General features: G+C 43.1%; 1 protein-coding gene across 3 annotated transcripts in view; it reads right to left on the bottom strand.

Annotated features, from left to right (window-relative positions):
- Positions 1-11,910: 11,910 nt before the first annotated feature.
- Positions 11,911-18,289, bottom strand: part of lrguk (leucine-rich repeats and guanylate kinase domain containing) — a 140,315-nt gene continuing 133,936 nt past the window's right edge. Inside the window, exons 18-19 of one of the 3 annotated variants that reach the window (XM_072241140.1) lie at positions 17,272-17,447; positions 11,911-12,514 (exon numbers count right to left, since the gene is read on the bottom strand). In XM_072241140.1, coding sequence (XP_072097241.1) covers positions 12,297-12,514; positions 17,272-17,447 — 394 coding nt within the window. In that variant the 3' untranslated portion in view covers positions 11,911-12,296. The remainder of the gene's footprint in view (positions 12,515-17,271; positions 17,448-18,289) is intronic. The other 2 variants (XM_072241137.1, XM_072241139.1) reach the window with 2 other exon arrangements.

The following is an 18,289-nucleotide window of genomic DNA, read 5'->3' as shown; positions in this document are numbered from 1 at the left end:
AAGCTCATGGCGCTCCTTACCTGTAGAAGATGACCACCACTTGTGGGTTGCCCGTCCAAGTCCTTGGCGGCCTAGCTGGATAGCCCCAACCATCTCCTTGTGCTTCAATCTAGACTCTGCCTCATCAACTGCTACACGGGCTGACCACTTCCTGCCTGATCTCACATCCGGCTGGGTGTTCTTGATGACAGGGTCTTTTGAGTCTCGAGGCATCAAAAATGATCTTACCTTGGCTACTTTGGCCTCTTCAACAAAGCATTGCACTGGGATGGTAAGCTTTGTCTGGCTACTGTGGATTGCAACATTGGTGAGGCTGCTCAGTACTCCAAGCCACTTCTTCACATACTTGTTGATTTTCTGTTCCATTGCCTCAACATGGGACATTGCCACTTCATAAACAGTTACTGGCCACATTATCCGTGGCATCAGTCTGTACTGCAAGCACCACAACTTCAACTTGCCAGGCAAGCCACACTTGTCGACAGACATCAGACCTGTGCTGATCTGTTCTCCTGTCTCTTGAACCCTCTTGGTGTCTGTAGCTCCTCTGTGTACCATCGCCTGAGGCTCTTAACTGATTGGTCCTGAATGGATGGAATCTCCTCTCCACAAAGGGTGAAATGAAAGTCAACCAGCTTTCCCCTCCCAAGAACAGGGCTCCTTGACTTCTTGGTCTTGAACTTCATTCTTCCTTAATCCATTAGCTCCTCGAGTCTAGATAGTACACTTTCCACTACCTCCGTGCTAGGACCCAAAAGGGTGAGGTCGCCCATGAACGCTCGTATTGGTGGTAACTCCCCTCCGCCATCAAGTGCGACACCTGGTCCCACTAATTCTGCAGCCCTCACAATGACCTCCATGGCTAACACAAAAAGGATGGGTGAAATCGCACATCCCATTGGGATTCCAACATCCAAGCTCTGCCGCCTAATTGTAAACTGCTGAGTGGAACCCTTCATCCGGAAATCGTTGTAGTACTGCATAACAAAGTTCCTCACCTTAGCAGGAATCCATAAGAATTCCATCGCAAACTCAATCAGGGTATATGAACCATATGCATTTGCAAGAGTCAATCTTTCCAGCGGCATGTACACTTGGAGACATAACAATGTTCTCAAAGTTGTAACAGAAGCGGTTGAGCAGAGGGTTCTGCAGCACAACTTATCTCATGCCCCATGCTGCACAGAACATCGCATATCATTTGTGAAAGAAGGCTCCAAGTCAAGGGTGTACAGCGCAGGCTCACGATCAAGCATACTTTCTTCAGCCAACGATTGGTGTGTCAAGGCTGACCTGGCTGGGAAAGGCAGTTTCCCGGAGCAAATAGCTTTCACCACATTGCATCCAGATATAATCGTATGGTCTGACACCAGTAGAGAAGTGGTTATTGGTGAACTCACAGTCCCCTGGGAAGACAACATCGATGAAGCCCATGAGTGCAAGTTAACCAAGTATGCAGAATTAAGATCATAGTGCAGAGACAGAGGGTGGAAGGTCTCATGCTATCCATTCGAAGTAGGTTGCTGTGGCTTTACTGCTTTCACTTTCCAGAAGTGGCTGTGTGACCTTGGCTTCACTAGAAGAGATCAAGTCAACCAGCAGGGCTGTAGCTGAGGCAGCAGAGACAGGATCATCATGGGTGTGGACCAAGTACGTCCAGAGGGGCAGATAGTTGGACAGTGTATCCATCTTCTGCAAACCCTTCAGTAGTTGCATATACACAGGTAGCTCCCCCCTCCCCTCCCAACCAGTACTCAAAATGGAGTACTTATATCAACCACCTGGATATGTTTTGCATTGAGTCACTGAGTTTCTAAATCTTTGGTTTATAGTAACAAAGGTGCAGATATATAAAGGTGCAGTAATATCCAGGTGCAGTCTGTAATAGTGACCATAACCCAGTAGTATGTCATGTAAAAGTAAAACTTAAAAAAACTAAAGAAGCAAAAACCTGTACAGTCCCTTGACTACTCGCAATTAATTAAAGAAGAAAACTTAAGACAAAAATTTACAATTGAAGTAAGGAATAGATTTCAAAGTCTAGAAATAGAATCTGTTGAAGATGATAGCAATCATGTAGAAATGAAGTTTAACTCTCTAAAGGATGCTTTGGTAGAATCAGCAAAGTCAGTGATTCCTAAAAAAGAAAAAAGCACAAAGAATAAATGGATGACAGATGAAATCAAAAATCTAATGGAAGAAAGGAGACGGAAGAAAGCAAATCCTATAGAATTATAAGTCCTTAGATAAAAAAGTTAAAAGCTTATGTCAAAAAGCCAAAGAAGAATGGTTAAAACAGGAATGTGAGTAATTAGAAAGAATCCCTATTACTGATCCAAAAAGGTTACATCAACAAATCAAGAATATCACTGGTAAAAAGCTCCTCTGTTCTTCAGGTGGATGTTTGAAAGCAAAGGACGGTACCATTATCATGGAAAAAGATGAGATTATGAACAGATGGACCGAGTATATTCAGGAATTGATTGAAGATGATCAAGGTGAAAAACCAGAAACGGTATGGCCTCCTCTACATCGGTGAAACCCGACACAGATTGGGGGACCGCTTCGTCAAGCACCTCCACTCCATCCGCCACAATAGGCGGAAACGGGCGAGGCGAGGAAGGTTTGTATTCTTTTTTTTTGTTATTTGAGGAGAGGGGCAGTATGAGTGTGAGGGAAGTTTGTTGTTCTCGGTGCCAGATGTGGGAGGCCCTGGAGTCTCCAAGCCTCCCGGACGTCTACATCTGTGCCAGGTGCGCCGAGATGCAGCTCCTAAGGGACCGTGTTAGGGAACTGGAGCTGCAGCTCGATGACCTTCGTATGGTCAGGGAGAGTGAGGAGTTGATAGAGAGGAGTTACAGGCAGGTGGTCACACTGGGGCCATGGGAGGCAGACCAGTGGGTCACGGTTAGGAGGGGGAAGGGAAAGAGTCAGGTAATAGAGAGTACCCCGGTGGCTGTGCCCCTTGACAATAGGTACTCCTGTTTGAGTACTGTTGGGGGGGACAGCTTACCTGGGGGAAGCAACAGTGGCCGTGCCTCCGGCACAGAGTCCGGCCCTGTAGCTCAGAAGGGTAGAGAAAGGAAGAGGAGAGCAGTTGTAATAGGGGACTCAATAGTAAGGGGGTCAGATAGGCGATTCTGTGGACGCAGTTCAGAGACCCGGATGGTAGTTTGCCTCCCTGGTGCCAGGGTCCGGGATATTTCTGATCGTGTCCAAGATATCCTGAAGTGGGAGGGTGAGGAGCCAGAGGTCGTGGTACATATAGGTACCAATGACATAGGTAGGAAAAGGGAAGAGGTCCTGAAAGGAGAATATAGGGAACTAGGAAGGGAGTTGAGAAAAAGGACCGCAAAGGTAATAATCTCGGGATTACTGCCTGTGCCACGCGACAGTGAGAGTAGGAATGCAATGAGGTGGAGGATAAATGCGTGGCTGAGGGATTGGAGCAGGGGGCAGGGATTCAAGTTTTTGGATCATTGGGACCTCTTTTGGCGCAGGCGTGACCTGTACAAAAAGGACGGGTTACACTTGAATCAGAGGGGGACCAATATCCTGGCAGGGAGATTAGTGAGGGCTACTGAGGTGACTTTAAACTAGAATGGTCGGGGGGTGGGAATCAAATTAAGGAGGCTAGGCGAGAGTAGGTTAGTTCACAACAGGGGGATGGGAACCAGTGCAGAGAGACAGAGGGGTGTAAAATGAAGGTAGAAGCAAAAAGTAGTAAGGTGAAAAGTAAAAGTGGCAGGCCGACAAATCCAGGGCAAGCATTAAAAAGGGCCACTTTTCAACATAATTGTATAAGGGCTAAGAGAGTTGTAAAAGCGCGCCTGAAGGTTTTGTGTGTCAATGCAAGGAGCATTTGTAACAAGGTGGATGAATTAAAAGTGCAGATTGTTATTAATGAATATGATATAGTTGGGATCACAGAGATATGGCTCCAGGGTGACCAAGGATGGGAGCTCAATATTCAGGAAGGATAGACATGAAAGAAAAGGAGGTGGAGTGGCGTTGCTGGTTAGAGAGGAGATTAATGCAATAGAAAGGGAGGACATAAGCCGGGAGGATGTGGATTCGATATGGGTAGAGCTGCATAACACTAAGGGGCAGAAAACGCTGATGGGAGTTGTGTACAGGCCACCTAACAGTAGTAGTGAGGTTGGGGATGGTATTAAACAGGAAATTAGAAATGTGTGCAATAAAGGAACAGCAGTTATAATGGGTGACTTCAATCTACATGTAGATTGGGTGAACCAAATTGGTAAGGGTGCAGAGGAAGAGGATTTCTTGGAATGTACGCGGGATGGTTTTTTGAACCAACATGTCGAGGAACCAACTAGAGAGCAGGCTATTCTAGACTGAGTATTGAGCAATGAGGAAGGGTTAATTAGCAATCTTGTTGTGAGAGGCCCCTTGGGTAAGAGTGACCATAATATGGTGGAATTCTTCACTAAGATGGAGAGTAACATAGTTAATTCAGAAACAAAGGTTCTGAACTTAAAGAAGGGTAACTTTGAAGGTATGAGACGTGACTTAGCTAAGATAGCCTGGCAAATGACACTTAAAGGGTTGACGGTAGATATGCAATGGCAAGCATTTAAAGATCGCATGGATGAACTACAACAATTGTTCATCCCAGTTTGGCAAAAGAATAAATCAAGGAAGGTAGTGCACCCGTGGCTGACAAGGGAAATTAGGGATAATATCAAGTCCAAAGAAGAAGCATACAAATTAGCCAGAAAAAGTGGCTCACCTGAGGACTGGGAGAAATTCAGAGTTCAGCAGAGGAGGACAAAGGGCTTAATTAGGAAGGGGAAAAAAGATTATGAGAGAAAACTGGCAGGGAACATAAAAACTGACTGTAAAAGCTTTTATCGATATATGAAAAGAAAAAGATTGGTTAAGACAAATGTAGGTCCCCTGCAGACAGAAACAGGTGAATTGATTATGGGGAGCAAGGATATGGCAGACCAATTGAATAATTACTTTGGTTCTGTCTTCACTAAGGAGGACATAAATAATCTTCCGGAAATAGTAGGGGACAGACGGTCCAGTGAGATGGAGGAACTGAGGGAAATACGTGTTGTAGGGAAGTGGTGTTAGGTAAATTGAAGGGATTAAAGGCAGATAAATCCCCAGGGCCAGATGGTCTGCATCCCAGAGTGCTTAAGGAAGTAGCCCAAGAAATAGTGGATGCATTAGTGATAATTTTTCAAAACTCTTTAGATTCTGGACTAGTTCCTGAGGACTGGAGGGTGGCTAATGTAACCCTACTTTTTAAAAAAGGAGGGAGAGAGAAACCAGGGAATTATAGACCGGTTAGCCAAACATCAGTGGTGGGGAAACTGCTAGAGTCAGTTATCAAAGATATGATAACAGCACATTTGGAAAGCAGTGAAATCATTGGACAAAGTCAGCATGGATTTGTGAAAGGAAAATCATGTCTGACGAATCTCATAGAATTTTTTGAGGATGTAACTAGTAGAGTGGATAGGGGAGAACCAGTGGATGTGGTATATTTGAATTTTCAAAAGGCTTTTGACAAGGTCCCACACAGGAGATTAGTGTGTAAACTTAAAGCACACGGTATTGGGGGTAAGGTATTGATGTGGATAGAGAATTGGTTGGTAGACAGGAAGCAAAGAGTGGGAATAAACGGGACCTTTTCAGAATGGCAGGCAGTGACTAGTGGGGTACAGCAAGGCTCAGTGCTGGGACCCCAGTTGTTTACAATATATATTAATGACTTGGAAGAGGGAATTAAATGCAGCATCTCCAAGTTTGCGGATGACATGAAGCTGGGCGGCAGTGTTAGCTGTGAGGAGGATGCTAAGAGGATGCAGGGTGACTTGGATAGGTTAGGTGAGTGGGCAAATTCATGGCAGATGCAATTTAATGTGGATAAATGTGAAGTTATCCACTTTGGTGGCAAAAACAGGAAAACAGATTATTATCTGAATGGTGGCCGATTAGGAAAAGGGGAGGTGCAACGAGACCTGGGTGTCATTATACACCAGTCATTGAAAGTGGGCATGCAGGTACAGCAGGCGGTGAAAAAGGTGAATGGTATGCTGGCATTTATAGCAAGAGGATTCGAGTACAGAAGCAGGGAGGTACTACTGCAGTTATACAAGGCCTTGGTGAGACCACACCTGGAGTATCGTGTGCAGTTTTGGTCCCCTAATCTGAGGAAAGACATCCTTGCCATAGAGGGAGTACAAAGAAGGTTCACCAGATTGATTCCTGGGATGGCAGGACTTTCATATGATGAAAGACTGGATGAACTAGGCTTATACTCGTTGGAATTTAGAAGATTGAGGGGGGATCTGATTGAAACATATAAAATCCTAAAGGGATTGGACAGGCTAGATGCAGGAAGATTGTTCCCGATGTTGGGGAAGTCCAGAATGAGGGGTCACAGTTTGAGGATAAAGGGGAAGCCTTTTAGGACCGAGATTAGGAAAAACTTCTTCACACAGAGAGTGGTGAATCTGTGGAATTCTCTGCCACAGGAAACAGTTGAGGCCAGTTCATTGGCTATATTTAAGAGGGAGTTAGATATGGCCCTTGTGGCTAAAGGGATCAGGGGGTATGGAGGGAAGGCTAGTGCAGGGTTCTGAGTTGGATGATCAGCCATGATCATACTGAATGGCGGTGCAGGCTCGAAGGGCCGAATGGCCTACTCCTGCACCTATTTTCTATGTTTCTAACAGTCTGGATCTCCTAGTAGCCACCCACTTCAAGTCTGCTTCCCACTCCCATTCAGATATGTCCGTACATGGCCTCCTCTACTGCCATGATGAAGCTAAACTCAGGCTGGAGGAGCAACATCTCATATACTGTCTAGGTAGTCTCCAGCCCCTTGTTATGAACATAGAATTCTCCAACTTCCGGTAATTCCCTCCCCCTCCCTTCCTCTATCCCTATGTCACTCTGCCCCCTCCCCCAGCTGCCTATCACCTCCCTCATGGTTCCGCCTCCTTCTACTACCCACTGTGTTTTCCCCTATTCCTTCTTCACCTTTACTGCTTCCCCTCCCCCACCCTTTATCTTTCCCCTTACTGGTTTTTCACCTGGAATCTACCAGCCTTCTCCTTCCCACCCTCCCCCCACCTTCTTAATAGGGCCTCTGCCCCTTCCCTCTACAGTCCTGACGAAGGGTTCCAGCCCGAAACGTCGACCGATCTTTTCCACGGAAGCTGCCTGACCTGCTGAGTTCCTCCAGTGTGTTGTGAGTGTTGCTTTGACCCCAGCATCTGCAGGTTATTTTGTGTTAATAATTTTAGATACGGCAGATGACACTGTGTTAATTGCAAGTACGGAGGAAGAACTACAAAACCAATTGATATAGTTGTTGAAGAAAGTGTAAAAATGGGTCTGTCTATCAGTTGCAAAAAGACAACGTATGGTGATATCCAAAAAGAAGGAGAATCCTATCTGCAAGCTGAGAATAAATGGGGAAGACATTAAGCAAGTACAGAACTTTTGCTACTTAGGAACCTGGGTGACATCAGATGGCAGGTGCGACATGGACATCAAAAGAAGAATAGGGATGGCAAAAGACACCTTTACGAGAATGAAGAGTATACTGATCAATACTAAACTGGGCATAACAACCTGTCTCAGAGCACTGAAATGTTACGTTTATCCAGTTATGTTATATGGCTCAGAATGATGGACAATATCTAGTAACATGAGGAAATGAAGTGAAGCAGCAGAGATGTGGTTTTTGAGGAGGATGCAAAGAATATCATGGACGAAACAGATATCTAATCAGGATGTCATGAATAGAGCAAGCACAAAAAAACAAAATAACGTATGAGATCATGAAAAGGCAACGTGACTTCATTGGACATGTGATTAGGAAAGAGGAGTTAGAATGCACAGTAATTATGGGAAAGGCAGAAGGGAAGAAAGCAAGAGGAAGGCAAAGACAAATGATGATGGAGCTAGCAGCCAGAGAACTGGAAATGAATACCAATGAATTGATCCACTTGACCCGAAACAGGAGTGTGTGAGCCATGGCTGTCAAAGCTCAAACTGGGCATGGCACCTGATGATGATAATATCAACCACCCCTTTCAAACACATGGTACTTTGTCAGACAAATTGGAGGCAAGGGGCTTAGACTGAATTGGACATAAAACATTTAGTGTCATGTGTTTGGTTTCTGCCATATTTTATTTCTGGGAAAGAATCTGTTATTGACAGGTGAGTAATAAGTTTCAGAGAAACACAACCAAGGATTTGTTTTGCAGTGCAAATGAGTGACTCATTTAACTTGTTGAACTATTCCTTAGAAGTAGCTCCCTCTATCTCAATGAATAGTATTGAAAGGAGAGGAAACCATCCTAGATTATTGGGGCCTCTTCTGGGGGAGGTACGACCTCTATAAAAAAAAAGGAAGGATTCATCTGAACCCAAAGGGGTCCAATATCCTAGCGGGCACATTTAATTGAGCTTTTGGGGAGAGTTTAAACTAATTTGGCAGGGGGCTGAGGAAGGGGAAAACAGAAATAAAGATAGCGTGCAAGAGAGATTATAGAAAGAACAGGCAAGAGATGAGGCTTAACCAAAGCCAGTGGCATGAGTTACAGGGTAATATAGGTGTGGTGCAGTTAAAACAGAAAGCAACAAATACTGGACTGAGAGTGTGTATTTGAATGCATGTAGCATAAGGAATAAAGTGAACGATCTTGAAATTCAGCTACAGATTGGCAAATATGACGTGGCCATCTCTGAAACATAGCTGAAGGATAGCTGCCATTGGGAGCTGAACATCCAAGGATATACGGTTTATTGGAAAGATAGGTTAGCAGGCAGAGGGGGTGGTGTGGCTCTCTGTATAAGAAATAATATTAAATCATTGGAAAGAGATGACATAGGATTGGAAGGTGTAGAGTCTCTATGGGTTGAGTTAAGAAATGGCAAGGGTAAAAGACCCCTAATGGCAGTTGTATACAGGCCTCCAAACAGCTGCCGGGATGCGGATTACAAATTACAGCAGGAGAAAGAAAAGGCGTGTCAGAAAGGCAATGTCATGATAATCGTTGGGGATTTTAACATGAAAGTAGATTGGGAAAACCAGGTCAGTACTGGACCTCAAGATAGATAATTTGTAGAATGTCTAAGGGATGGCTTTTTAGAACAGCTTGTTGTTGAGCCCACTAAGGGATCGGCTGTGCTAGATTGGGTATTTTGCAATGATCTGGAAGTGATAAGAGAGCTTATGGTTAAGGAACCCTTAGGGAACAGTGATCACAATATGATCGAGTTCACATTCAAATCTGAGAGGGAAAAAATAAAATCCAATGTGTCGGTATTTCAGTGGAATATAGGAAATTACAATGGCATGAGAGGGGAACTGGTCGAAGTTGACTGGAAAGGGACATTTGCAGGAAAGACAGCAGAGTAGCAATGGCTGGAGTTTCTGTGGAAAATGAGGGAGGTGCAAGACATATATTCCAAATAAAAAGAAATTTTCAAATGGAAGACGAACACTACCATGGCTGACAAGTGAAGTCAGAGCCAAAGTAAAAGCAAAAGAGAGGGCACACAAGGAAGCCAGAGTTAGTGGGAAGATAGAGGATTGGTGAGCTTTCAAAAACTTGCAGAAGGAAACTAAGAAGGTCATTCGAAAGGAAAAGGTGAATTATGAGAGGAAGCTGGTGACTAATATCAAAAAAGATACTAAAAGCTTTTTTAAGTATATAAAGGGTAAAAGAGAGTCGGGGGTAGATATAGGACCAATACAAGATAACGCTGGAGATATTGCAATGAGAGATGCAGAGATAGCAAAGGAATTGAATGCATATTTTGCATCAGTCTTCACAGTGGAAGATGTCTGCAGTATACCGGACATTCAAGAGTGTCAGGGAAGTGAAGTTTGTGCAGTGAAAATTACGACTGAAAAGGTGCTCAGGAAGCTTAATGGTCTGAGGGTGGATAAGTCTCCTGGACCTGATGGAATGCACCCTTGGGTTCTGAAGGAAGTAGCTGGAGAGATTGCGGAGGCATTAGCAATGACCTTTCAAGAATCGCTAGATTCTGGCATTGTACCGGATGACTGGAAAATTACAAATGTTACTCCACTATGTAAGAAGGGTAGGAGGCAACAGAAAGGTAACTATAGACCTGTTAACCTGACATCAGTGTTTGGGAAATTGTTGGAATCGATTGTTAGGGATGAGATTACGGAGTACCTGGAGGCACATGACAAGATAGGCCAAAGCCACCATAGTTTCCAGAAAGGAAAATCCTGCCTGACAAACCTACTGCAATTCTTAGCAGAAATTACAAGCAGGGTAGACAAAGGAGATGCAGTAGACATGGTGTACTTGGATTTTCAGAAGGCATTTGACACGGTGCCACACATGATGCTGCTTAGCAAGATAAAAGCCCATGGAATTACAGGGAAATTACTAGCATGGGTGGAGCATTGGCTGGTCGGTAGAAAACAGAGAGTGGGAATAAAGGGATCCTAATCTAGCTGGCTGCCAGTTACCGGTGGAGTTCCACAGGGGTCAGTGTTGGGACTGCTGCTTTTGACGATGTATGTCAATGATTTGGACTACAGTATTAGTGGATTTGTGCCTAAATTTGTCAATGATACAAAGATAGGTGGAAGAGCGGGTAGTGTTGAAGAGCCAGTAGAGAGACTTAGATAGCTTAGGGGATGGGCAAAGAGGTGGCAAATGAAATATAATGTTGGAAAGTATATGGTCATGCAGTTTGGTGGAAGAAATAAACAGGCAGACTATTATTTAGATGGGGAGAGAATTCAAAATGCAGAGATGCAAAGGGACTTAAGAGTCCTTGTGCAAGATGCCCTAAAGCTTAACCTCCAGGTTGAATCGGTTGTGAAGAAGGCGAATGCAATGTTGGCATTCATTTCTAGAGGTATAGAATATAAGAGCAGGAATGTAATGTTGAGGCTCTATAAGGCACCCGTGAGACCACACTTTAACTATTGTGTGTAGTTTTGGACTCCTTATTTTAGAAAGGATATACTGACGTTGGAGAGGTTTCAGAGAAGATTCACAAGAATGATTCCAGGAATGAAAGAGTTACCGTATGAGGAACGTCTGGCAGCTCTTGGGCTGTATTCCCTGGCGTTCAGACGAATGAGGGGTGATCTCATAGAAATATTCTGAATGTTGAAAGTCTTGAACAGATTAGATATGGCAAAATTATTTCCCATGGTAGGGGATTCTAGGACAAGAGGGCACGTATTCAGGATTGAAGGATGTCCTTTTAGAACTGAGATGCAGAAAAATTACTTCAGTCAGAAGGTGGTAAATCTGTGGAATTTGTTGCCATGAGTGGCTATGGAGACCAAGTCATTGGGTGTATTTAAGGCAGATTTAAATAGGTTCTTGATTAGGCAGGGCATCATAGGGGATGGGGTGAAAGCAGGGGAGTTTTGATGACTGGAAGAATTGGATCAGCCCATGATTGAATGGCGGAGCAGGTTCGATAGGCCGAATGGCCTACTTCTGTTCTTATATCTTATGGTCATATATCTGGGTCTTTTGAAAGTGTCGCTCAGTGATTTGTTTGGTGGTTTGGATACAGCTGGTCTTGGCCTCTTCACCTACAAGTGAAAACGAGGTTGGATCAAAATCTACTTTTGATTGTGAAGTAGTTCCACAAAAGACTTTATAAAAAGGGTGGTTAAATTATACATTTTTACAACTGATTAATTCCAATGATTTTCAAAATTTAATTTTTTTAAAAGAGGAACTAAAGTTATGTTTCATTCAACTTTAGATTCTGCTTTGTCTTCATCTTACAGGAATTGACAATGGCAAGTATACAGTTGTCTGGCAATGTAGACCTGCATTAAGTCTAGATGCAGTTGCTGTACTGGCAGATTTAAGGCCACCTGCATGAGATCGATGATCTTGATAGAAAAGATTATTTTCCCACTTTCTCTTGTCAAATTGGGTGTTTTGAACCTTATTTTTAAGGCTCCGCACTGGTAGCATGGGACCAGACTTTTATCACCTTTGGCTAATCTGTACATTTTGATTCTTGTAATCTGCCAAGCCTCTTGTGTATACATTTCGTCCAATTCCACTTTTTATTGCAGCACCATTATCTACTCAGTCCCGCTCTAGAATTCTCTCCCTAACTCTGTGTTCCTGCAAGACACTGAGATTTTGGCTATGTTCAGTGCAATATATAAATGCAAGTTGTTGCTTTCGTTAATGTAGATGTGACTTAAATAATCAGAAGACTGAAAGTAGAATTTTTAATTTTGGTATTGCAGAAACAGATCTGGACTAGGTAAACTTTCATTTCGAAGTACAGAATGTTTCCTTTGAATTAACTGGGACTTTAGCAGTTGTCCGGCCTGATGGAATTTCAGGTAGTATAGGCTTAATGTTTAATCCAAGTCGGTAAGAAGGAGACTCAATGGTTGGAGCTAAAAGACTCTTGGACGGGGCTTGTAATTCCATAGTGGGTTCGGGCTTAGCAGTTTCTTCTTGTTTGTGAACAGTATTTCCAGCACCTGCATAAACATTGAACGTAATTTAATAATTGAGCATCTTGGAAGGAAAAAATGTCAAGGAAACATTTTAGTGAAGCTGTCCATTCTTCTTTCTACTTCCTTTTCCATTAACTGGACAGGTATAGATTTCTGTTTCTACTCAACATTGAACATGATTCGCTGAGGCCTTGTTACAGTGATGGATGTGACTTCAGAAATTCGGACAGTGGTCATAGAAACAGGCCTTTTGGCCCTTCTTGGCTGTGCCGAACCATTTTCTGCCTAGTCCCACTGACCTGCACATGGACCATATCCCTCCATACACCTCCCATCTATGTATCTGTCCAATTTATTCTTAAATGTTAAAAAAGAACCCGCATTAAACTTTAAACTTTTCCCCCCTCACCCTTAACCCATGTCCTTTGGTTTTTTTCTCCCCTTGCCTCAGTGGAAAAAGCCTGCTTGCATTCACTCTGTCTATACCCATCATAATTTTATATACCTCTATCAAATCTCCCCTCATTCTTCTATGCTCCAGGGAATAAAGTCCTAACCTATTCAACCTTGCTCTGTAACTGAGTTTCTCAAGTCCCGGCAACATCCTTGTAAACCTTCTCTGCACGCTTTCAACCTTATTTATATCCTTCCTGTAATTTGGTGACCAAAACTGAACACAATACTCCAGATTCGGCCTCACCAATGCCTTATACAACCTCATCTTAACATTCCAGCTCTTATACTCAATACTTTGATTAATAAAGGCCAATGTACCAAAAGCTCTCTTTACGACCCTTATCTACCTGTGACACCACTTTTAGGGAATTTTGTATCTGTATTCCCAGATCCCTCAGTTCCACTGCACTCCTCAGTGCCTTACCATTAACTCTGTATGTTCTACCTTGGTTTGTCCTTCCAACGTGCAATACCTCACACTTGTCTGCATTAAACTCCATCTGCCATTTTTCAGCCCATTTTTCCAGCTGGTCCAAGTCCCTCTGCAGGCTCTGAAAACCTTCCTTGCTGTCTACTACACCTCCAATCTTTGTATCATCAGCAAATTTGCTGATCCAATTTACCACATTATCATCCAAATCATTGATCTAGATGACAAATAACAATGGACCCAGCACTGATCCCTGTGGCACACCACTAGTCACAGGCCTCCACTCGGAGAAGCAATTCTCTACTACCACTCTTTGGCTTCTTCCATTGAGCCAATGTCTGATCCAATTTACCACCTCTCCATGTATACCTAGCGACTGAATTTTCCTAACTAACCTCCCATGCGGGACCTTGTCAAAGGCCTTACTGAAGTCCATGTAGACAATATCCACTGCCTTCCCTTCATCCACTTTCCTGGTAACCTCCTCGAAAAACTCCAATGGATTGGTCAAACATGACCTATCACGCGCAAAGCCATGTTGATTCTCCCTAATAAGTCCCTGTCTATCCAAATGCTTGTAGATTCTGTCTCTTAGTACTCCCTCCAATAACTTACCTACTACCAACGTTAAACTTACTGGCCTATAATTTCCCGGATTACTTTCCCATCCTTTTTTAAACAACGGAACAACATGAGCCACTCTCTAATCCTCCGGCACCTCACCTGTAGACAGCGACATTTTAAATATTTCTGCCAGGGCCCCTGCAATTTCAACACTAGTCTCCTTCAAGGTCAGAGGGAACACCCTGTCAGGTCCCGGGGATTTATCCACTTTAATTTTCCTCAAGACAGCAAGGACCTCCTCCTTTTCGATCTGTACAGTTTCCATGATCTCACTACTTGTTTCCCTTAATTCCGTAGACTTCATGCCAGTTTCCTTAGTAAATACAGACACAAAAAACCTATTTAAGATCTCCCCCATTTCCTTTGGTTCTGCACATAGCCGACCACTCTGATCTTCAAAAGGACCAATTTTATCCCTTACAATCCTTTTGCTCTTAATATACCTGTAAAAGCTCTTTGGATTATCCTTCACTTTGACTGCCAAGGCAACCTCATGTCTTCTTTTAGCCCTCCTGATTTCTTTCTTAAGTATTTTCTTGCACTTCTTATACTCCTCAAGCACCTTATTTACTCCCTGCTTCCTATACATGTCATACAACTCCCTCTTCTTCTTTATCAGAGTTGCAATATCCCTTGAGAACCAAGGTTCCTTATTCCTATTCACTTTGCCTTTAATCCTGACAGGAACATACAAATTCTGCACTCTCAAAATTTCTCCTTTGAAGGCTTCCCACCTACCGATCACATCCTTGCCAGAGAACAGCCTGTCCCAATCCACGCTTTTTAGATCCTTTCTCATTTCTTCAAATTTGGCCTTCTTCCAGTTAAGAACCTCAACCCTAGGACCAGATCTATCCTTGTCCATGATCAAGTTGAAACTAATGGTGTTATGATCACTGGAACCAAAGTACTCCCCTACACAGACTTCTGTCACTTGTCCTAACTCGTTTCCTAACAGGAGATCCAATATTGCATCCCCTCTAGTTGGTCCCTCTATATATTGATTTAGAAAACTTTCCTGAACACATTTTACAAACTCTAAACCATCTAGACCCCTAACAGTATGGGAGTCCCAATCAATATATGGAAAATTAAAATCCCCTACCACCACAACTTTATATTTCCTGCAGTTGCCTGCTATCTCCCTGCAGATTTGCTCTTCCAATTCTCGTTGACTATTGGGTGGTCTGTAATACATCCCACTAATGTGGCCATACCTTTCCTGTTTCTCAGCTCCACCCATAAGGACTCAGTAGACAAGCCCTCTAATCTGTCCTGCCTGAGCACTGCTGTAATAGTTTCCCTAACAAGCAATGCTACTCCCCCACCTTTCATTCCTCTGCCTCTATCACATCTGAAACATCGGAACCCTGGAATATTAAGCTGCCAGTCCTGCCCCTCCTGTAGCCAAGTTTCACTAATTGCTATAACGTCATAATTCCACGTGTCAAACCACGCCCTCAACTCATCCGCCTTCCCCGCAATACTCCTAGCATTGAAATATATACACCTCAGAAGATTTTTATCACCACTCACAACCTTTCTATTAGCCGATTTGCTTGAACTTTTAACAACATTTATTTTCACCCCAGCCACACTGTCAGCTCTGGCACTCTGGTTCCCATCCCCCTGCAAATCTAGTTTAAAGCCTCCCCAACAGCACTAACAAACCTCCCTGAAAGGATATTGGTCCCCCTGTAGTTCAAGTGTAACCTGTCTCTCTTGTACAGGTCCCACCTGCCCCAGAAGAGGTCCCAATTATCCTGAAATCTGAAACCCTGCTCCCTACACCAGTTCCTCAGCCACTTTTTCATCCTCCAGAGCATCCTATTCCTACCCTCACTGGCACGTAGCACAGGTAGCAATCCTGAGATTACCACCCTCGAGGTCCTGCTTTTCAACTTCCTACCAAGCTCTCTATACTCACTCACCAGGACCTCCTCACTCTTCCTTGCTACGTCATTGGTACCGATGTGCACCACGACATCTGGCTAATCACCCTCCCACTTCAGAATGTCATGCAATCGATCAGAGACATCCTTGACCCTGGCACCCGGGAGGCAACAAACCATCCTGGATTCTCTGTCACGACCACAGAACCTCCTATCTGCACTTCTAACTATCGAGTCCCCTATCACTACCGCTCTCCTCTTTTCCCCCCGCTCCCTTCTGCACTGCAGAGCCAGACTCAGTGCCAGAGATCCGGCTGCTGCAGCTTGTCCCAGGTAAGTCATCCCCCCCCCAAAAGTATCCAATGCGGTATACTTGTTGTTGAGGGGAATTGCCACAGGGGAACCGTGCTCTGCCTGCCCTTTCCTCTTCCCTCGCCTGACAGTGACCCAATTTCCCGTCCTCTGCTCCTTTGGCGTAACTACCTCCCTGTAGCTACTATCTATAATCTCCTCATTCTCCCAAATGATCTGCAGGTCATTTTGGTAACTGTTAAACTTGGAAAGAGCAGATAAGTCTCAAAGATCTATTAGATACTATACTATTTGATTATGAATCTTCAAGATTTTAGAAAGAAACATGGAAATAAAGACTACTAATTTGAAGTCAATGAGAAATAAGAGTAGCAGACGATGCAAGTCACTTGAATGTAGATACTGCTAGGAACAGCACACAGTATACGGTCTTCGTAGGAGAGGAAGTGGAAGAACAAATAGCAAGACATTAGAAAAAGGAATTCCTAACGTGGGGTCCATGGACCCCTGGCTTAATAGTATTAATCCATAGCATAAAGAAGGCTGGGAACCCCTAGTTTAGAAGATCAGCAATTAAAGTGCTATCGATAAAGTGGAGTTGTTGCACTTAACCAGAAATGGATATAAGACTTCAGCTGGACAAAAATTGTCTGTCAGACAACAGGTTAATCCACATACTGTTTCTGAAAGTGTCAGAAAAAGTGACATGTTGTCGATTGGGTTTATTGGAGAGAAGGCAAATCGTCAGTGACTTTTTGAATAGCCATCTGTCAACTAGGCAATTAAGTAATGGCGAAATTCTTAGCTGCAGCAACTTCACTCTACTGAAGTTATTCTGAACATAGGATGAAGCTTAGACAAATAATTTTTCCCCTTGCAAACCCTGTCATTATAAAATAATTTAGTTAAAAAGGCTTCTTTACTTTAAAAATTCTGTATTAGAAAAACACTAATAAAAGTGGGTAAAACTTTGAAAATCGCATGTTATTTCTCTTCATGCCCTCAACTCCATATTAATCTCACATCACTTTCTTTAGTGATTACTTATGCAAAAGTAATAAACAAACCTTGAAGTGTTTTGTTGAAATCTGTTATAGGCTTGGATTTCATCTTTAGCAGGATCTTGGAAGTATCCCTGATAGAGGAGTGAGTATCCATTACAACAGAGTTGGACCTGTCTGTAAATACTTCAGCTGATGAAAGTATTGACTCCTCTGTGCTGATTTGGGTTGTTTCAGAGCTGCTGAGAGAACAATAATGTGGTTCATGGCCTTGACGGTACATGGAGATGATCTATCTATTGAACTAAAATATTAATGAGTACCAAACATTAATTTGGCTCACAAGCAACTGGAAAGGACTGAAGCAGTCAGCAACACAGCAATTGGGAGCAGCATATCTCTCCTTCCCCTGGAAGAAATATGAATTAACATTTTCTAAAAGCCTAAGAGGGAGGGTTATTTTCCCAAGAGACTTGCTTGGAAGTATTTAAGTTGGTATACTGTATTTGTTTTTCTCTCTATTAAATTGCTGGAATGATTTACTTGCTCAAACAAGAACCTATCCTGAATTCAATACACCATTTTACAAGTGGTGAGGTTGAAAATTACACTGGGCTCTCATATTGAAGCAGTAAAGCTGATCAACATCTTCACCAACTAACCCACCCCTCTACACCCCCAATCACCATGACTATCATTTCCTGGTGCTAACCTTCTGTACAAACACTCCTGTACTTAGTGTCACTTTATGGGCATACAATCAATGTTCCTAGCTATCTTATGTATTTATATTTATTATGTTTTTTTATCATTGTGTTATTTACAGTGCCTGTAAAAATATTCCCCCCCCCCAGAAGTTTTTATGTGTTATTGTATTACAACTTTGAATCACTGTAGATTTACTTTGGCTTTTCTTGACTCTGATCAACAGAAAAAGACTCTTTCATGTCAAAGTGAAAACAGATCTCTACACAGTGATCTAAATAAATTAGAAAAATAAAACTCAGAATTAAATTGATATCACCCCTGTGCAGTCAAGATGTTTCAATTGATTGTAGTAAAAGTACACTTTGTATCTGGAAGG

This window comes from Mobula birostris, chromosome 23 (genome assembly GCF_030028105.1).
Source record: "Mobula birostris isolate sMobBir1 chromosome 23, sMobBir1.hap1, whole genome shotgun sequence".
Lineage (NCBI taxonomy): Eukaryota > Metazoa > Chordata > Chondrichthyes > Myliobatiformes > Myliobatidae > Mobula > Mobula birostris.
Note: the sequence above shows the minus strand (reverse complement) of the source record. Positions and strands in the feature narration are given on the sequence as shown.